The sequence below is a fragment of the Leucopleurus acutus genome (genome assembly GCF_964270905.1).
Source record: "Leucopleurus acutus genome assembly, chromosome: 3".
NCBI classification, from domain to species: Eukaryota; Metazoa; Chordata; class Mammalia; order Artiodactyla; family Delphinidae; genus Leucopleurus; species Leucopleurus acutus.
In genome coordinates this window covers 139184962-139207008 of record NC_139145.1, presented here as the reverse complement: position 1 = coordinate 139207008, position 22047 = coordinate 139184962, and the positions used below count along the sequence as shown (strand labels likewise).

Sequence of the window (22047 nt, the reverse complement as noted above, 5' to 3'; positions counted from 1 at the left end):
ACATATGCCACCTCATTAAATCCCCATAGCAAACTTGTAAAGTGTGTTTTATTAATCTAGTCTCCTAAATAAGGAAAGTGAAAGTGGCAGAGCTGGGCCTGGATCTCAAATGAGATCTTTCAAAGCAGCAAAGTGTGAGAGAGTGGCATGTACATGTATACACTACCACATGTAAAACCGATAGCTAGTGGGAAGCAGCCGCATAGCACAGGGAGATCAGCTCGGTGCTTTGCGACCACCTAGACGGGTGGGATAGGGAGGGTGGGAAGGAGGGAGATGCAAGAGGGAAGAGATATGGGGATATATGTATATGTATAGCTGATTCACTTTGTTATAAAGCAGAAACTAACACACCATTGTAAAGCAATTATACTCCAATAAAGATGTTCAAACAAACAAACAAACAAAAAACACATAAGTAAATTCATGAAATTCTTTATGATACCAAAAAAAAAAAATCAGCAAAGAGAATGGTTTGGGGAAGACAAAGAACATACTTCCATAGATGCATATAAATTGTTATATATTGGACCTGTAGGAAAAGAACATTTATCTTCATTTTTTTTCTTGTATCTAACTCTAAATGTAGACTATCTACATTAAAGTTTCTCAACCCTATTAGACCCACTGCTACTTTTTTATAACAATAAATTGTAACCCTCCCTTTACTATCCTGAAATAATATTTATAGATAACCTACTATACCCAGGAACTTATATCTAATCTAGCTAGCTAGCTATCATCTATCTATCTATCTACCTATCTAACTGATACCCCTACTATAATACAAGGAGAAATAAGGGATAGCAATTTAATAAAATAATTTGTATTTTAATACAAAATGCTCAGGCATAATCACACTAGAAATCACATGTAAAGAACATCCCTATATATAGAACCACCAGGAATGTGACAGCTATAGATACATACCTACTGAATCCTATTTCACCTAAAGACAGAACAATAGTTTCTAAGTCCAAATACTCTACTTCATTTGTTTTCATATATATAAATTATATATAAGTTATAGACATTATATCAATATATATAAATTATATATATAATTTTAAGATATAGATCTGAGTGCAATTAAAAGAAATAGTACAAAGAAATCTGCCTCCTTTACCCCGTTTCCTCTCATGGTAATGTCTTGCAACACTACAGTAAAATAATGCTACCAGGATATTGACATTGATATAGTCGAGATATAGAACATTTCCAGCACCACTAGGATCCTTCATGTTGCTCTTTTATAGCTACGTCCACTTCCTTTTCATTCTACTGATGCCTTAATCTCTGCCAACCACAAATCTGTTATCCATTTTATCTTCTCAAGAACATTGCATAAATGGATCATACAGTATGTAACCTTTTGGGATTGTCTTTTTTCTTTTTTAAAAAATGTATTTATTTTATTTTTGGCTGTGTGGGTCTTCGTTGCTGTGTGCAGGCTTTCTTTAGTTGCAGCGAGCAGGGCTACTCTTCCTTGTGGTGCACGTGCTTCTCACTGCCATGGCTTGTCTTTGTTGTGGAGCATGGGCTCTAGGCGCACGGGCTTCAGTAGTTGTGGCATGAGGGCTCAGTAGTTGTGGCTCGTGGGCTCTAGAGCTCAGTAGTTGTGGCTCAGTAGTTGTGGCACACGGGCTTAGTTGCTTGGAGTCAAGTGGGATCTTCCCCGACTAGGGATCAAACACGCGTCCCCTGAATTGGCAGGCGGATTCTTAACCACTGTGCCACCAGAGAATTCCCTACAGGGCTATTTTAAGCTAGATTCTTAGAAACTATTTCTCAAGCCTTCTTTCCTTTCTGATATTCAGATAATGTCCTGCTCCAGAAGAATCTCCTTCTAGTCTACATGACCTTGTAACAAACCACTTCTACTTTTCAGTTTCTGTATCCATAAACCTTTTTAGTCCATCTTTTTACTCCATTATATCTTTTGGTTACCAGCTGTCTATGAAAAAAGCTGTTGAAGAAGTGAACTTTGTCTGGGACTGCATCCATTATCAGCTCACTGTACATATTAATGACCTGGTCATTCAGCCAATTCCTACCATCCAGGGTTGCCAGATCCTCCATATCCAGCATGTGCTTATTGTAGAAGATGCGGAAGTTGCATTTTTGATGTCTGGCCTGATAGTTTCTTATTTCCCTATTGATAAATGGTTTTCTATTGGAAAAGTCTTCGTTAAAGACATCTTTTAATCTTCCAAGGTCATCTTTTTCGCTGAGTGGGACCAAACTGACATACTTCTTCATAACCTCATCCAGGAATCCAGAAAGGCAGATTGACAGCTGTTCACCAGAGGCTTTTTGACTGTTCTTCCCACCTCCCACTTGATTTTCTAGTTTGAGTCCACTGCACGTCAGAGGAGCCTCCAGTGGACTTTTACAGTAAGGGTGGTCCAGCAACTTAGAACTAAGAATGTTCTGCTTGAAAGATCCATCCTCATCCCACTGGCATGAGCTCTCATTCTGAACAGTGTCTTCGGACACAGGCCCATCTACACTACTCACAGATTGATCTGCCCCTGACACTGACAGTTTTACTGTGTCATCATTGACAGTACTTGTCCGATTTTCCTGACCCAGAGCCATAACTTCTCTCTCAGTTTCCAAGATAAACATGTTACTAGAATTATGTTCTGGTAAGGGGATGTCATGAATCAGTTCTGTACACTCCCACTTAGGAGAGGAAGAGGCTGACTCGCCCCAGGTGCATTGTGGCACTGCCATTCTGTTGGTCAGGGAATGCTTCATCTAAACTAAGCTCCTTGCCCAAGAGAGGTCTTCCTTTAGTGTGGCCATGAGGCACATGAGAGTTCTTTCCCTTCACCACAGCGTTGCTGTCCATATCTGGAAGGTATGGTTAATGCCGACAAGAAGGGTCTTCAGGTTCTGGGGAAGGGAATGGGCTGCAACTGCCACCCGCACTGTTCTCCATAAGGGTCTCTTGATGGTCCCCAGTGACCTGCACCCAGCTTTGCTGGGCTTTTTTTAGCTTGCAAGCTTTGCTTTTTGTTCTGAAGTGCTGGGATCTGAGAACCCTGTACCGAAATCTAATCATGGATCATTTCTCATACATCATATGAGGAGATACTTTTATTCTCCTCTGTTAAGCTGAAATTTTTTTGGAATCAGGGGTTCCTCATTCCTGTGGTGCTCCAGCCCTTGGTAGCAGCCATAACAAAAGCTCTTTCTCTTATGGTTGCTCAAGGTGACCACAATTGTGCCACTCTCACCTGGACTCTGGCTCTCCGCACTGAACTTCATAGGAAGATGAGAAGCCTGTGGCTCCATCCTAGGTCTGTGACCACTGGCCTGACTTAAAACACTATTTGCTGGTATGTCAGCAGCTGCCTTCAAGAGACTTTTCTCTCCAGAATATTCATGATCAGATCAGAATTCTTTGCTGATGACAGCAACTTCTCTGCTTGGACTTTCAGGAAGGTACTTGAGGAGGAAATGAAGTGTTTAGTGTCCTTTCTTTTCACTTTAGAGGACAAAGTACTAAGATTCTGAACAGCCATATTGGACTTTGTCTTAGCAAAAAGGGGTTCATCCTGGATCCATATTCTCTGGATTTGAAGGGCCTTCTTTCTGCATTGGAAATGCCTCAAATGCCTGCTCCAAGTAACTGGCCTTCCCAACTTGGCTTTCAGAATACACAACTGTTGATGAAAGTAGAACTTCTTAAAGCCTCCAAACCCAGTATTCCATTTTTAAGAAAAGGCTAAGTGGATTCCTTTCCTCCATAGAATTTTCATCTGTTTTTTCATTTTTCTGATGCATAATGAGATCTGAAAGCAGCTATGCCCCTCTCTGCTGGAACCTGTCACGCCATGGGTCCAGAGGCTGCGGCAGCTTGGACTGCGGCTCCACCTTCGCCAGCTTTAGGGGAAAGCCCGTCAGCCAGCAGGCATCTGGCCTGCTTACAGCGACCATGGCCGCCGAGCTTCCTCTGGAAGGGTTGGCTTTTTCCACTCAGTCTAATTTTCTGGAGGTTCATCCAGGTATTCCATGTATCAGTAGGTCTTTCCTTTTTATTGCCGAGAGTATTCCATGGTATCAATGTATCATAGACTGATTAACCATTCACCCGTTGAAGGACACCTGGGTTTTGTTTTGGTTTTTTGTTTGTTTTAATTTGGGGCTCTAACGAATAAGGTTATATTATGTATAGGCTTTTGCTTGAAAATAAATTTTCCTTTCTCTGGGATAGAAGCCCTAAGAGTGTGGGCCATGTGATAGCTGTATGGTTAATTTTTTGAAGAAAATGACAAATTGTTTTCTGGAGTAGCTGTGCCATTTTACATTCACCCAGCAAAGTACTGGGTATTCTAACTTCTCCTAATTCTCGTCAGTATTTGTTGTTATTTTATTTTAGCTATTCTGATAAGAGTATAATAAAATCTCATTTTGATTTTAATTTGCATTTCCGTTATGGTTAATGATCTTGAACATCTTTTCATGTACTTATTTGCCATCTGTATATTCTCTTTGATAGTCATTTTTTAAAAACCTATCTTCTAATTGGATTGTTTTGTTTACTGTTGAGTTTTGAGAGTTCCTTTTTATGTGTTCTAGATACTGGTTGTTTGTCAGATACATGGTTTGCAGTTATTTTCTCTCACTCTGTAGCTTTTTCATCCTTTTAACAGTATGTTTTGCAGAGCAAAAGGTTTATTTTGATGATGCCCAGTTTATCAATTTTTCCTTTTATGGATCATGCTTTTGGTGTCAACACTAAAAACTCTTTGCCTAGCTCTGGAAACTGAGGATTTTTTCCTCTTTTTTTTTCTAATAATTTTATGTTTACATTTAAGTCTGTGGTCCACTTTGAGTTAATTTTTCCAAAAGATGTAAGAAATAGGTCGAAGTTCTTTTTGTTTTTATTTTTGGCTTATGGATGTTCAATTGTTCTAGCACTGTTTGTTGAAGAGTCTGTGTTTCCTCCACTGATTACTATAGCTAAATATTAAGTCTTGAAATCAAATAGACTGGTCCTCCCCTTTCATTCTTTTCTTTTCAAAATTGTTTTAATTGTTCTTCATTTGTTGATGAGAAAGAGCTCTGTGACTTTGCAAAAAAAAACCCAGAGGGAGGATAGTATTCCCTTTGGAGGGTGATTGTGAGATTATGGGCACTGACACATATAAAGTACTTAATATAGTACCTGGCATATGATGCAGACACTTAGCTTTCTTCCTGTTGATTCTAAACCAACCATCAAAAATCTACACATACACACACACACAGACTCTCTCCCCCAGTAATACTGTATATTATGTTCTCTGTTTTATGTAAATGTGTTATATATGCAACCAGGTAAGAAATATGCCTTCAGTAAGAAATACATGTGAAGGAAACAACTCAAAAGGACTAGCTGTTACTCTCATCCACATCTGTAAATAGGAACTATCCAGTCTCCATTTCCTTCCCATACTTTCAGTTTGAGATATAAGCTCTGATAAGGACATCAACTGGGAGGTTATGGTCTCATCCAAACAGCAACAGAACTCATGCCCAGCCAGGAGACAGTGAGATAGGTTCCCAACAAGAAAATAAAAAGTGAGTATAAATATTGTCTAACTCATCAGAACCTGTTTCTGAATTGGATATTGACTATTGCTGGCAAAAGGGTAATGCCCTATTCCACTTTAGCCCACTGGCCTCCCTGCTGTTCCTCCCACTTTCCAGATACATTGTGACCTTTGCCCTGGTTGGAATGTTTTTCCCCCAGATATCCATATGGCTCTATCTTTCATCTCCTTCAGATGTTATTCAAGTGTCACTTTCTCACAGAGGTCTTCTCTGCTCAGTCTATTGAAATCACTCTACACAACCCCTAAACCCAAAAAAGTCTTCTTCCCAGCTTTATTTTTCTTCTTGGCTCCTATCATCATCTAGCATAGAACACGTATATTTGACAAATTTGGTTAGATTTCACGTACTAACTTGTAAGCTCTATGAAGGCCTTTATTTCACTGTTGTATACTATGTACCTAGAAAGGTGTTTCTATGTAGTAGTCACTTAATAAATATTTGTGTAATGAATCAAGTAGAGAGGTTTCAAAAGACCATTGGAGAATGTCATGGCTTTTAACTATAATACTTTAAATCTAAGATCAGTGGCAACCTTAATAGGGAAGATCTTAATATCCATTTCTTCTAGGAGAATGTCAACTAAATAAACATATGTAATAGATAAATACATGTTTCACAGATTCTCCTATTTCCTTTCCCAAATCTTAACCCACTCTCCTGCTGCCCTCTCCCCTTCCAAAAAAAGACGACAGATTAAAGGAAAAATGCATTTCTTGCCCATTGGCCTTCTCCTCTCATTCCACTGCTCAGGACCAAAATCTTGGATACTTTCTCATACCTACGTTCAATTCAGGATCTATGATTACTCGCACGATCTTCACTGCTATTGTCTCTTGAAGCCACAATGAGCTTTTGCCTGAAATACAGCAAATTGTCTTCTAATTGGTTTCTCTACTTCGAAATTTGATTCTCCACAATCTATTTCCAAATCAGCCAGAGTGTTATGGACTGAACTGCGTCTCTCTAAAATTAATATGTTTAAGCTCTAACCTCCAATGTAGACACAACCTTTGAGACAGTCAGAGACAGAGCCTTTATAGAGGTAGTTAACATTATGTAAATACGGTCATAAGGTTAGGGCACTAATCTGATAGGCCTCTCTCCTTATAATAAGCAACAGGGGAGAACTCAGTCTCCACCATGTGAGGGCACAGCAAGTAGGGAGCCGACTTCAGGCCAGGAAGAGAGCTCTCACCAGAACCCAACCACGCTTGCACCCTCATCTTGGACTTCCAGCCTTTAGAAGTAAGAGAAAATAAATTTCTGTTGTTAAAGCCACCCAGTCTATGGTACTAGTAAGCCTAAACTGCCTAATACATAGAGTAATTCTTTTAAAAGCTAAGTTACACCATGCCATCCCTCTGTGTGGAACCCTCCATTGGCTTCTTACTCCTCTGAATATTAGTTAAGAGCCCTAAAAATCCTAGAAATTGCCTTTAGGAACCTATAAATTCTGGATTTTCTTTCCTTCTTAATCTCATTTCCTACTACTCTCCCCATCCATCACTTCCTTCAACCATACTGGCCTCCTCTCTTGTGCTTGAACCCACCAGGCGTGTTTCCATTTCAGGACCTCTGCACCAGCCGTTCCTTCTGCCAGAATCCTCTTTTCTCAGTACTGTCATGATTCACTCCTCACTTCCTTTGAGCCTTTGCTCAAAAGTTAATGACTTAATGAAAAAAATAATGCATTTGGGGCATCTATTTCTAAATGTCAGTTTAATATACTTGCAACTTTATAGTTAGATTGTATCATCCATTATAGCTTAAAGGAATACTTAAGTTATAGCTTCCTTTTATTAACAAAATGTTTGGTTTTCAATACCCTCAAGAACTATTGCAATAAATCCAAATAATATTCCAGTTCCTGATTATAATAGGAATGAGAGTCAATAAATTAGATCACCTGAAATGAGCTTATATTTTTAGTGATTTAGATGGTTTTTATTTTGTTTTTGTTTTTTTTGCAGTACGTGGGCCTCTCACTGTTGTGGCCTCTCCCACTGCGGAGCACAGGCTCCGGACGCGCAGGCTCAGCGGCCATGGCTCACAGGCCCAGCCGCTCCGCGGTATGTGGGATCTTCCTGGACCGGGGCACGAACCCGCGTCCCTTGCATCGGCAGGCGGACTCTCAACCACTGCGCCACCAGGGAAGCCCTAGATGAGTTTTTTCAGCAGGTATTTGGTAAGTACCCACTATGCAAGGTTGACTGGCCACTGCGGATCAAAAATAAAATAGTCCCTACTTCGAGCAGCTTACAGATTAGTAGCAACCAATTCATGTTAAAATAATAATTGGTTTTAACACAAAGCAAAATTTAAATACAATTCTTTGGTAGTTTTTAATTTATTTTTCTTTTTAAATTAGATCCAAGTAAAAGTATATTCCTCTTTTTGTAAATTATTCTCATTAAACAAATTATATATCAACTAGCATAGAGATATATGTGTAATTATTTTCCCCAAAATTAGCACTAGCCATCTATAAGTGATGCTTGCATCATTTAAAAAATAAGCATGGGGCTTCCCTGGTGGCGCAGTGGTTGAGAGTACGCCTGCCGATGCAGGTGACGCGGGTTCGTGCCCCGGTCCGGGAAGATCCCACATGCCGCGGAGCGGCTGGGCCCGTGAGCCATGGCCGCTGAGCCTGCGCGTCCGGAGCCTTGCTCCGCAACGGGAGAGGCCACAACGGTGAGACGCCCGCGTACCGCCAAAAAAAAAAAAGCATGTATCACAAAACATGTTAGAACAGTATTTTCAATAACAGGACTCGACCCCAAGAACTAAAATAGAAAAGTGATGTGATATCCATAAATGAAACCAGTAAATTTAGCCAAGGGCCAGAGGTTTCGGTGCAGAGTACTCCTAAAGGGTTTCTGGCAAAAAGTTTGCCCTGGTTCTAACAGGCAGCATCTCCTATTTAAAAGTTTCACTCCTCCCCGACACATCCGTGGAAAACCTATTGGCGCGCGAGCTCTTCCTTTCAGCAACAACTTCTTCGGTTCAAGATAAACTAAGTTGCAGAAGCTACATGATTGGCTAAGAGATAATGACGTAAGATTTCTCAAGCCCACTGAGAATCGTCCTCCCCTAGCCTGCCTCAGATTCCGCTTTCCGATTGGTTATTACGGCAAGAAGGCGGGGCCAACTGCTGAAGTTGACCTCTGGGTCGGGAACCCCAGCAAACATGGCGGCGGCCAGGTGCTGGAGGCTTGTGCTCCGTGGTTCAGGGCTGTCACTGCACACCGCGGCCGAGGCCGCCGTCAAGGCTCCCGAAGTGACCGGCCCAGATGTCGCGGCAGCCGCAGTCGCGCGCTACCCGCCAGTCGTAGCCTCTCTGACTGCCGACAGTAAGGCGGCACGGCAGCGGCGAGTGGAGCGATGGCAGGCCACGGTGCACGCGGCCAAGTCGGTAGACGAGAAGCTGCGAATCCTCACCAAGATGCAGTTCATGAAGTACGTAGTTTACCCGCAGACCTTTGCCCTGAACGCCGACCGCTGGTACCAGAGCTTTACCAAGACGGTGTTCCTATCGGGCCTGCCGCCGCCGCCGCCTGCCAAGCCCGATACCGAGCCCGCGCCGGCTCTGGACGTAGTGGCCCTGCGCGACGCCGCCTGTGATTGCCTACTGCAGGAGCACTTCTTTCTGCGGCGCAAGAAGCGTGTGCCTCTTTACCTGGAACGTGAGGCCATCACTTCGCCTTTCTTGGACCAGCTGGTTGCCTCCCTCACGGGCCTGCTCAGCGCTCGCAATCCGGCCCTGGCTAACGCCGCCCTCGGTGAGCCTCGGGCCCGCCACTCCGGGCCGGGGAGGTGGGGATGGTAGGGGACCTCTCTGCGCCAGATTTGCCCCCTTTTCCTTTCTTTCTGCTTGGTCAGTTTTTTTTCTCAGTCCTTTCGCTCCTGGCTGGCGACAGCGTCCGGAGACTGGGTTCTCGTGCATGTGCTGCCACCTACTCACTGTACAACCCTAGGCTAAGTAGCCTGAGCCCTCCAGGACTGCTTTGTGAAGGTCCAGACAAGTGTTGGTTAAGAAAAGGGGCTCCTGGAGAGCGGGACAGGCCTGGGGTTGCCTTTTAGCTCTTCCATCAAAAAGTTACTGACCTTATGTTAGTTTATAAACCGATTTTGACCTAGTTTTTCTCATTTTCAAGATGAGAATACGATAATAGTACTACTTGGTCATAGATAGAACTGTTAAGATTAAAGGCGATATTGATTAAAATACCTAACGTGCATTCGGTACTCTCTTATGTACCTGGCCCTGTTCTAAATTTTATATGTGCCAAATTTAATCCTCACAGTAACTTTACAGTAGGCAGCATTGTTTTATAAATGAAAAAACAAACAGATCCAAGGTACAGAAACGTAAAATGTATCTAGTTAAAGAGGCTACAGCTGGTAGATTTGGAGGACGGGCTTCAAACCCAGCCATTCTGGGTTCCCAGTAAACAATCAGCAACTTCTGTTTTACTGTTACATGCAGGCATAAAAAATAATTAATGGATAGACAGTTTTAAAAATCAGTGTTTCTGACATGTTCATCATTTTATATCAGCCACCCAGTAGGTATCTTAATAAATATCTATTGAATTAACGTTACTGTGACTGTAGGTGTGTGCTCAACTGAGTCTTGTAGTGTTCTTGTTTCTTTCATCCCAGTTGGGAATGAAGTGGTCTTGAGAGAAGTGTCACAGACTTTGCTCATGATTGATGGCCTGGGAAAGTTGACAATCTCGTCAAAACCCAGGTTCCTCTTCTGTATAATGGAGATAACAACTATACATACCTTTGAGAGTTATTGTGAAGATTGAATTAGTAATTCATAAGACAGCTCTGACTCTTAATAAACATTTTATTTCTGGTGAATGATGCTGCTGTTAGTTTTATTTTATGTTTGTCCTTAACTGAGAAATCTCTTTGGTTACAATGCTTAGTGTAGTGTGGCACAAGTAGACAATAAAGGTTTGAGCGTTATTTTAAAGTTGTGATTGTTTAAGTTAAATTATTACATAATCCAGACTCTATATCTTACATCAAAGAGTAATTTTTGATGTATTTTCAGCTAGCACAGTCATTCTTGAGTTCTGTATTGCAGAGTTTGGTGTGCTTACAATAACTAAATTCATCTAAATTATCATATAAAAATTTTTTGAATATCTTTTGATAGACTGTAAACGCCCAGTTCACTTCTACTGGTTGCGTGGTGAAGAAATTATTTCTCATGGTCATCGGAAAGGTCGAGTTGATGCTTTGAGATACCAAATAAATGATAAACCACACAACCAGATTCGAATATCCAAACAACTACCTGAGGTAAAGATTTATTGCATATGTTTCTGTTGACAGTTGAGGAGGAAGTGTTATAGCAGGCTAGGTAATGGGCTACGTAGGATAAAAAGTTTTGGATAGAACCCTTTTCTTTCAAGTGTATTTGGAATATATCTCAGCTATAATTCTTTTTCAGCTTTTTAACTTGCTATAGTATATATATTTTGCAGAGGTCAAATGATCGTTTTAAGTGGGGTTAAGTCCTCAGTTTTTAGGACCGTACAAATCTTTTTTTTTTTAATGAAAATACTGATAATAGTTTATGATTGTAATTTACGGTAAAGTACCCTACCTAATTATAAATCAAGGCATTTTTACAGCTATAAGCTGGTCATCTTATGTGTATACACTTCTTTTGGAGAAAACAAGTGTGTTTTGAGTATCATCTGTATGTCCATGTCAGTGGTTGGCACATTTCTTCTGCAGAGGTCCAGATAGTAAATATTTTAGGCCTTGAGCGTCGTAAGTCTCTGTTGCATTCTCAGTTCTTAACATGTAACAGCAGCCGTGTACCATAGGTAAATGAATTTGCATGACTGTGCTCCAATAAAACTTTAGAAAAACAGGTGGCTGGCTGGATTTGGCCCATCACTAGATGGTAGTGTTAAATCATTTTGTAAAATCATCTCATTTTTAAGCTTTTTAAATCTATTAAGAATGTGACTAAAACATATGCTAGTGTTGCTGTGAATTCACTTATGACTTTTTCTTTAAGTTTGTGCCGCTGGATTATTCTGTACCTGTAGAAATCCCAGTTATGAATTGTAAGCCAGACAAACTTCCATTATTCAAACGGCAATATGAAAATACCATATTTATTGGTAAGTTTCCTCTTTTAATAAATGAGTTCAAAGTGTCCTGTGCAAATTTGCATAATTAATTCTTTTATTTATTTATTTATTTATTTGCCGTACGCGGGCCTCTCACTGTTGTGGCCTCTCCGGCTGCGGAGCACAGGCTCCGGACGCGCAGGCTCAGTGGCCACGGCTCACGAGCCTAGCCGCTCCGCGGCATGTGGGATCTTCTGGGACTGGGGCACGAACCCGTGTCCCCTGTATCGGCAGGCAGACTCTCAACCACTGCGCCACCAGGGAAGCCCCATAATTAATTCTTGATGACCAAGAGGTTCAGATAGTCTATAAGCAATGTAATTCATCTCAGGTTGCAGTTCGCATGAAAATTGGAAAGAAAATATTCTTTCAGCTTGCCATTTAAAATTTTACTTGTTTCTACTGAATTAACAGTATTTAACCAATAGTTATGTTTATTAGGCTTTGTTGATTTATTATTTATATAGAAAAGTAATTTGTGTTTTTTCAAAAGTAAACAGGTAAGAACTGGATTTGAGGTAGTGATTGGCTTTTTTTTTAACAAAAGCCTCCCATTTGTGCCACACACTGATAACCATCAGGAATATAAAAACTAATAAGGCCTGATCTCTGTGCTCATGCAGCTTATACTTTGGCTGTTTTTTCTTTGTTTATTAATTCCTAGCTGATTGAGGAAGATTTTTAAGAAAGCAGCTTTCTGTTGGTCCTCCAGAACTGTTTTATCAGTCCCTTCTCAGTCACTGTGGTCTTAGAGAGTGAATTATGGGGAACTTTTTGGTTGAAAAGACTTTACCACTAAAACCAAGAATTTCAGCATTATAAAGGAAGTTTTTAAAGTCATGAAGCGTTTGTATTCTTTGGTGATTATGACCAGCAGAATAACAAAGCTCCTAGTGATGACCGAGGAGTTTGAGAAAACTGAAATAATAGGGAATTTTAAATAAATTTTACATATATTCTTTTGACTTATCCTATATCATAGTGAGCCGATGATAGCTAGCAGATTGTACTTTCAGATGAAATTTATTGTAATCAATAAAATAAATAAGTAAGCCAAGCTTTCCGTTTGTGTATTTTGAATGCTGATCACATAATGAGTAGAGGAGACAGATAGCCTTGAAACAAATACTGAGGACATGTGCTGCAGATATTCTACTTGTGTATTTCATCTGAAATGTTTTTATTTTGCTCTTCAGGCACAAAGACAGCAGATCCACACTGTTACGGACATACCCAGTTTCATCTGCTACCTGACAAATTAAAAAGGGAAAGGCTCTTGAAACGAAACTGTGCTGATCAGATAGAAGTTGTTTTTAGAGCTAATGCTATTGCAAGCCTTTTTGCTTGGACCGGAGCACAGGCTATGTATCAAGGTAAAACTAGTTTTATGGCATTATAGTTATTGGAAGACATTTTAAGAATTTAATAGATCAAATTGTTTTCCTTGGGTTAAAATGTAGGCTGAATCTTCACATTTTGAAAACTTTTGCATTGGCACAAAATGCAGTTGTTTTAAAGTCCATAATTAAGTATTTTACATTTGTAGTTGGTAAGTGGCACTTTGGTAGTTACTCTGATCTTTTACTTTGACCATTTTTGTGTGAATGTATTTTTTTCTGATGATGTTCTCAAGCATTTCAAAGACCACCTAACTGAGTCAGCTCTGTAGATGACAGCAGCTTTCTGAAACTAGAAAATGAAATGTTTTCATGGATTAAATTTTAGATTAAATCACAGTTATGATATATAACTTCTTTGAAGGCCATATCTAGGGTGTGAGTTAGGAGACTGTTCATTCAGTTAATGGCTTATGGTTTTTACATACCAGGTGCTGTTGGCCTTGGAGATACAGTGTTGAGTGAGAGAGACAGATCCTGCTCTCCTGGAGCTTATGTTATAGTAAGGAGAGTAAAAGATAATAAACATGTAGTATTTTTAGCTAGTGGTGTTACTCTGGAGAGACTATACTAGATGAGGGGTAGAATGATTCATAGGTTGCAGGTATAAATGAGGCGTGGGGCAGAATCTATTTAAACAGAGTTAATTCAGGGGAGGTCTCTAAAAAAATGACATCTGAACAGAGACCTGAATGGTGAGGAGCTGCCTTTGCACAAACCTGGGAGAAGGACACTTCTAGGCAAAAGGAATGGCAAGTAACTCTGAGCTAGGAATGGACTTGAAGTGTTGAAGGAACAGCATGAAGGCTGATGAAGAAAGGGAGGGGGAGAATGGAAAGCGATAGGAGGTGAGAGAGAGGAAGCTGGAGGCATGCCATGGAGGACTTTTAGAGCCAGCCCATAGTGAAGCATTTGGATTTTGTTACAATACAATATATACCTAGACTACTCCTATATAAGCATCGGTGAGGAATTTTAATACAGATTTAATTGCTGCCAGGCTCACCTTTTTCCTTTATATATATATATGTATATATATATATATACATATATGTATACACACACATGTATATGTATATATATATTTTAACCTTACACTCACAATTGTTGACTTATGTTTTTGTAATAGAAATAAATGGATAAAGTAGGAATAGGAGTAGACAGAATCAGAAAAAGTAGAAGGAAACTTTCTTGAAGATACTAGAATGGCATTGTTCATTCATAAAAGATAAAGTAATTCTTTTCACAGTATAATTCTATATTTTAACAATACTATTTATTGGCTATCTTCATTAAAGCTGATATAAAATATGTGTGGCAAAATTTATAAGTTACTCCTTGGCCCTGGCAGTTGGATTTAAAAGTATTAAAGCCAGTTAGCCTCGAACAAGAAGCAGCCAGAAAACTTGAGTAGTAAAGGTATTAAGATATCCTGGAACCTTATGATGACGTAAAATACACTAGGCAAAATGAAAGCAACTCATAAAATCAATTTTGAATTATAAATTAAGACACAGAATTCATCTAATTACATGGTTGAAGTTCTTAGAACGTCAAGTTTTTTTCTGAAGGGCGTTTTTTTTTGGTAGATTTGGTGAAGTAAATGGCCGTAATGGTTATTGGGTGTTAGATGCTGCTGGTATAAGGAAAATTTGAACATATTTGAGGTTGTGAGTAATCATGTGGTTAGTACCAGATGTAGGAGAGATCTGCATGGATAGAGCTTGCTGCTCTTCTTAGATGAAGTGAGTTAAGGTTGAAAGCTGGTGAAGTCCAAAGTTGTTGAAAAGGTGTATCCTGAACTTTGGGGATAGTAGAGGGAAGGAAATAGTTCTTGATGCAGAAATGGAATATAGGATTAGAATGGAGAAGATAGGGAAAACTTCGATATCTTTAGGAATTTGGTAGGTAAAATATATAGGTTTTAGGAGGTATTTTATATCCTCTAATGTGTGTGTTTTGTTTTGGTAAAATATATTCTGTATGTAAGTTTCAGCATAACTTTCTTCTACAGGATTCTGGAGTGAAGCAGACGTTACTCGACCTTTTGTCTCCCAGGGTGTGATCACAGATGGAAAATACTTCTCCTTTTTCTGCTACCAGTTAAACACTTTGGCGCTGACTGCACAAGCTGATCAAAATAACCCTCGTAAAAACATATGTTGGGGGACACAAAGTAAGCCTCTTTATGAAACAATCGAAGATAATAATGTGAAAGGTTTTAATGATGATGTTTTACTTCAGATAGTTCACTTCCTACTGAATGGACCAAAAGAAGACAAGTCACAGCTGTTGGTAAACTAAGAAAAAACATTTGATTTGAGACTTTGGGAATACTTAAATTTCACTGACGGAACAATAAAAGGAATTTTAATAATGAGACTTCTGTCAAATATTAAATGTACTGATTTTCAGGCAAATATTTCTTATGTTAACCTCTGATTAGACCTTTCATTTGGCTCAAAATACATCACTAAAGGATTTAATTTTAGATATAGTATGTCGATTAAAAATAATTTTACTTATATGTGACTAACTGATGAGACTAATTGAGCAATCATCAATACCTGGTATTAACTGTGTGTGTAAGCTCGTACTACTTGTTGCATACCACTCACTGCATGACAGGCCAGTAATTTGAGAGACAAGGTGTTGGCGTAAGGAAAAATGACGTTATTTGGAAAGCCAGTGAGCCAAGATGGTGGACTAACATCCTAAAGAATTATTTTAATTCAGGGTAGAATTCTAGCTTCTTTTATGCTAGGGAAGGGGGAAGCAGGGTGCCTGATAAGCTTGTGGACAGTCTCCTGACTGGTTGGTAATGAGATAACCAGGTGGTATTTTGGGATCAATCAGCCTTCTGGTTCCAACCTGACTGGGGTGTGTGTGCTTGTGGTCAGCATGTAGTTAACTTTTTCTACCTGGTGAGAATTTTACTATCTATAAAACAACTGAAGTGTATGGCTCAGAATATTATCTATAGCCCTCAAGGAGGAACTAAAGGTCTTTGACGCTGTTTTATGGCTAAACTATTATTTTGTCTTGCTTGACTATTTTCCTTTGTTTCTGCATTGTCTCATTTCTCTGACTAAATTTGCTGTTTGGAACTCAGGGAAGGCCTTGGAGGCTGAAGCTTTTCTACAAACAAGAGGCAGGGGATATGGGAGTTCTGTACCCTGGAAGGCCCTGCAGGTCCTGCTCAGTTTTCTGTGGTTTTAAAAGTAATATAAAGACAATTCAGTGCTTGAGAATATTTAGATGTTTTGTTATATTTTTTTCTTTTTATTTTTTAATAATAATATCGTATAGAGTTTCAAAACCCTACACAAACCCCTTCAAAACATGAACAGTATTTTGCACATATAGGAAACTGGCACAGAGGAGTTAAAATGACTTTAATAAGTTTTCACAGATGATTAATGATATAACATGATATGATATAACATAGATATGATATATCTATGATATAACATAGATATGTTATGTATCTATATCTAATATATATATCTAATGATATCTATATCTAATATCTAATATATATATCTAATGATATCTATATCTAATATCTATATCTAATGATATAACATAGATATGTATCTATCTATAACATAGATAATGATATAACATAGATATTGCATAGATAGATAAATTCTATGCAACTTAGTTTCCTTAGAGCTTAGAAGTAACATTAATATAGTTCTGCTAGTTTCATTTGTTCTATCCCAAAGATTGGGAAACTAGGTTTGATATGTTTCAAAATCAATTGTCAGTAAAATTGTTAATCTTGTTGAGAATTAAGGTTCATTCAAACTATTTTTAGTGAGAAAAAATAATTACCTTTGTTATTGTTGTTGTTTGGCCGTGCTCTGCGGCATGAGGGATTTTAGTTCCCTGACCAGGGATCGAACCTGTACTCAGTGGAAGCACCAGACCACCAGGCAATTCCCCTAATTACCTTTATATAACCATGCTAACACTTACGATTTTATATAACCTCCTGTTGTAGATATCTAAAATAATCCATTATTTACTGTAGTTAATGACAAATGCTGTTTTTTCTTTCTTCCTTCTTCCTTCCCTCCCTTCTTCCTGCTCTTTCAAAACAGAGGTCACAGTTATATGGAATAGATGCCTCAGCTAGAAGGGATTATTTACTACAAATGATTGCTAAACTGAAGGAATATTATTTGAAAGTTGTAATTCAGTTCAGGCAAGTGCCTCCTTTACAAGGCATTGTGCTAAGTGTTCCATCTTTACTTTCATTTTTTGCAGAATGCCATGTAATTTCACTCCACCATTCTTTTATTTAAGCTGTTTCCAAAGCTTGGAATACTGTTTTCTACCCCTGGTCCTGTTTATTCCAACCTGTGTGTTGCATTCTCATTCATCCTTCATAGAAAAATGCAGGTATAGAGGGAACAGCCATATCAAGCTCCAAATAAAATATCTCTTAATCTTCACTCTCTAACTAATTGAACCTTGTGCAATTTGAGTTACCATCCTTGACTTCTGCCTCCATAAAACAAAATAATTTCACAAACTTGTCTAAGGATGAAATGAGCTAGTGTATGTGAAAGTGCTTTTAAAATATTATGTAATTAAAATATTGAGGGTTCAGTTGAAATACTTTTCTTTTCCTAAACAGATTGTAATTGATTGTCCCATCCTTTGAATACTTCTTCCTCTATGGTAGCAGCTGTTTCATTGTTTCACAGCAATTTTTCTCATTACCAATGGTGGACAACACACACATCAGACATACACACCTGTATGTACATGTCAGGACTTCATAGAGCACTTACTACATTCTAGAGCATGGTCTAGATATTTTACCGATATTAGCTCACTTAATCATCACAGCCATTTTGTGAGCTAGGGACTGTTATTCTCATTTTGCTGGTAAGTTAACAGGCACAGAGAGCCCAACAGCTTATTGCAGGTCACACAGCTAGAAAGTGGCAGGATTAGAATTTGAGCCCAGGTGGTCTGACTCCAGAGCCTATGGTAGATATTCCCCAGTAATACACTATAGATGTAGTCAGTGCTACAGCAGTGTATCAGTGGTATAAATTTAGATAAAGGAAATGTTAATACTGATATGAATCATAGGAATGTGCTTTGGAGCAAGTAGCATTTGAATTGGTTCTTGATAGATGGCATTTTCCAAAAACAGGAGAGTAAGTGGATAGATCTGTGAATGAAGGTGAAAAGTTCAAGATTTACCTGGGAAGTAGGCGGTAACTTGCTTTACCCAAGTAGGGTGTAGTCTAAAAGCATTTCGAGAAAAAATTTATTTACTAAGAAACAAAATCTAATTGGTGTCCCATCTACATATAACACTGAACATCAGGAAACAGTATAGCAATGTTTAGACTTCTGGGGGAAACATTACATCAGAAGAAGTCTGAATTAGTCAAGATAAAGATAGGTTAGGACAATTGAAAAAAATGTTAGAACACCCAAGTCTCTTACCAATTCATCAAAAATGTATTTCAGTTGATTAGCACATGATTTAATAGAGGAACCAATGAATGGAGGAATCAAAATGAATAAATGTAATGAGTACACAAAGTTGTATCAGGCAAAAGTAGGCATAAAGCAGGGTTAGTACCTATAATTTCAAACAATTCAAGGCAAGAAAAGAAATCTAGTGTTAAAAGGTCATTTTATGTTATAAACTGTAATCAGTGTACAAAATGTTAATCTTGAGAAGTTGGAGTAACTAAAAATGAGGAATAATGAGTAAAGGTGCCTTAATAAAATTTGGTATCTTACAAACAGAATATATCTTTTAAAATGTGATAGAACATGTATACAAGATCATTTATTAGACCACAGAAAGTGTCAGGAAATTATTAAAAGTGGGAATCATATAGGTCGTGAACTCTATCCACACCGCAGTATACCCAGAAATTGTTAGTATAGTTTTAAACCAGGAACACCTAATCATTTGAAAGTGAAAGTATATTCCTCAATGGTTATTGCCTGGACAGAATTTTCAATATAAAAATCAAACACTCCCAGAGCTATATATCACAATCTAAAAGTGAGAGCTAGTTATCTTACTTGCCTTTTCATTTTTGTCAGATGTATTTTTATATGATCTGGACAGTTCTTCCTTTCCTATGCTTTGAGCAGGAAAGCATTGTATTAGTGTAAGTAAAACTTTAGACTAAAATACAAATCCTGCCTATAAAAGCTAGTGGAATATAGCCAAAATTATTCTGAATACATTTACTCCTAAGGATGCATGAAGGTGCTGTAGGAGAGAATCACTGAATAAACATAATCTCTTCCTTTTGCAGTTGTCAACTAACTTTGCTTTAATACTTTTTGTTTTTGTATTAAAACACATGGAGTAGAATGGGAAAAGCCACATGTATTTTAAAAGATAAAACATGAAGTTCAGAGAAATTTTCACTAATCTCAGAACTCAGGAAGAGCATCATATCTTGCTTTTTGCAGTCTTACATTTGATTTGATGCCTGTTTACTAATATACTTAGTGGCAAATTTATAATATTACGTGTTCATGTAAAGCAAGAAAATAAAATCTGTGTTTGCTAGAAGAGTTTAAAAAAACTAAAGAAAATCAGAAGAAGAAAATATAAATGTAGAAGACTGAATTGGAAGAGAAAGCAGACTTGACAAGTAGATGCGCTAACTGGTTCTTTATCCTAGCCCCTCCCATATCAGTAAAAGAGTTAATATTCTAGTAAATCTAATCAAGAGGAAAAAAAACATTTAGAATTGGAAAAGGGGAAGTAATATACTTGGTGGAGGCTCTAGATAGATAGGAAAATGCTATGTATAACAAATTTGGACATTTTCTGCTGAGAAATATAAACAAAATGATAAAGATAGAAAGCTTAAATGGACCATGGAAGAAACTGAAAATATTTCTAAGATACCTTCCGACAAGGGTCCAGAGCAGTACAGTTTATCGGTGACTTCTTTAAAATTTCCATGAAACAAAACTAAAGTTTGGAGTGCTACCCAATTCATCTTATTAACTCATCCTAATTTTTAAAAAAATCTCTAAAAACATACAGGTTAAATGCACATTTGTATATAAATGCAGAAATTCCAAATGAAATGCCACATACGAACTTCAACAGTAATTAAAAAATCCACCCTAATAGGGTAGAGTTAATCATGGAAATTCAGTACCAGATTGATGTTAGGAAATATGCTAGTAGCTAACATCAGTAGTTCAAAGGAAAAAAATAAGGCTTTTGATAAAATTCTTACTCTTGGTTAAAAAAGCAAAGAAAAATGGGTATTAATAGAAGTATATTTTAATAAGAGTTTTATGTTAGGCTACCCCCAATTTATGTTTAATGGTGAACAATAACTGATGTTCCCACTGAACTCAGGTAATACTGCCAGCTTTGACCTTTATGTGTGGTTTGCTGATTCATTCCAGGTGCCTAGAATCGTACAAGCAAGCACTCCAAAGTTTGTTGAATAGATGTGAATTAATGAACTTAAGGTAGCCAGTCTTTCTAGTTTGAAATCAGGTATATCTCCTCATTTATGTGCACTTTTCATATCTCAGCAAAGTTACAGTTTTCTTTATGAAGATTTCCATGCCTAGATTTTTCTGTAATTGTGAGTTAATTTTTTTTCATTTCAGTTATTTTTTATAGCTTCGAAAAAGGGCTTTGTAATAGCTGTTGTTGACTGCTATATATTTATTTTGTAAAAGGCCGTTTAATTAGCTCATTAAATCAGGAATTTTTTAGTTGAGTCTCATGAGGTATATAGCTCCAGTCTGTCTTGGGTTCCTCTGAAACTGCTTATCAGCACAGCTAATCATCAACCTCCATGTAGTAAAATCATTGGACAGTCTCTGACTACTTCACTCAGTCCATTTGTCACATTTGGCGTGGATGACCACCCCTTCATTCTTGAAGTGGTGTCTTTTATTGCCTTCAATGAAACATACTCCATTTTCCTCCTATCTCTTTGACCATTCTTTCACATCCCCCTTTGCTGTTCTTCCTCTAATCTTTCTTTAAATATTGGTATACCTCAGGGTTCTGCTCTAGGCTCCATCTTTTTTTATCCACCATCTTTCCTTAGATGACCTTACCAAGTTTCATGGATTTAAATATATTTATAAGCACATTCAAAATTGCAATTCTATTTCAATTTTGTGTTTCATGTCTGAACTGTTAACATCACCATTGTAAATGAATAGGTCTGGGTGATTTTTCATTAATTTTTCAGTTTCATAAATTTCCCAGAAATACATATTATTTTTATAATAAAAAATTCACTTTAATTAAAGAACCTAGTTCTCTTTCCTGAACGGACTCCAACATGGAACCACCGTCTTATGTCAAATTGTACTCCATCATAAACAACTTTATTGTGAAATTGTATTTGGAAAAGCATTTCTTGAGTACATTTGTTATTTAAGAAAAGTTCGTTCAGTAAAATTCACGTAAGTTTCATCATACATATATTTAACTTATTCTAAATAGTTGATCCCTATAAACTGAAAATTTATTTATTAGATGCAAAGAGCTTAGATTTTTTTCTTGAGATTTTAATAGACTAGTCAATTGCTATGCATATTGCATTTTATATTAAATTCTAGCACATTTTGGATAATGCTTAAATTAAATGTGAGGTACGGTTAATTCACATAAAATGTAAGGCACAATCATTTTTTAATTACTCATTTACTATTATAGAAATCGGAAAAAATCGTTGCTTTGGACAGAGGCAGGAAAAAATAAGAAAAAGAAAATAAAAGGGAAGAAATTGCTACAGAGAATATTGAGAATAGAAATCAAAGACCCACGGGTGAACAACATTGACATTGGCCAATATTTGATTGGACAAGGTTGAATTTCTCATGAAAGGCCTTTGTAT

At 37.9% G+C, this 22047-nt stretch overlaps 1 protein-coding gene and 1 pseudogene across 2 annotated transcripts; one reads left to right on the top strand and one right to left on the bottom strand.

Annotated features, from left to right (window-relative positions):
* Positions 1–1884: 1884 nt before the first annotated feature.
* Positions 1885–3779, bottom strand: LOC309958946 (sentrin-specific protease 5-like; annotated as a pseudogene). The gene has a single exon. The product of its transcript is annotated as a sentrin-specific protease 5-like (transcript).
* Positions 3780–8794: 5015 nt separating this feature from the next.
* On the top strand, positions 8795–16586 carry MRPS30 (mitochondrial ribosomal protein S30; the record flags this gene model as incomplete). The annotated part of the gene is made up of 5 exons (XM_082835349.1): positions 8795–9386; positions 10778–10923; positions 11654–11759; positions 12965–13141; positions 15180–16586. The coding sequence occupies 5 exons, from the start codon at positions 8795–8797 to the stop codon at positions 15467–15469; spliced, it is 1311 nt and encodes a 436-aa protein (XP_082691475.1). The 3' UTR covers positions 15470–16586.
* Between the last annotated feature and the right edge of the window lie 5461 nt (positions 16587–22047).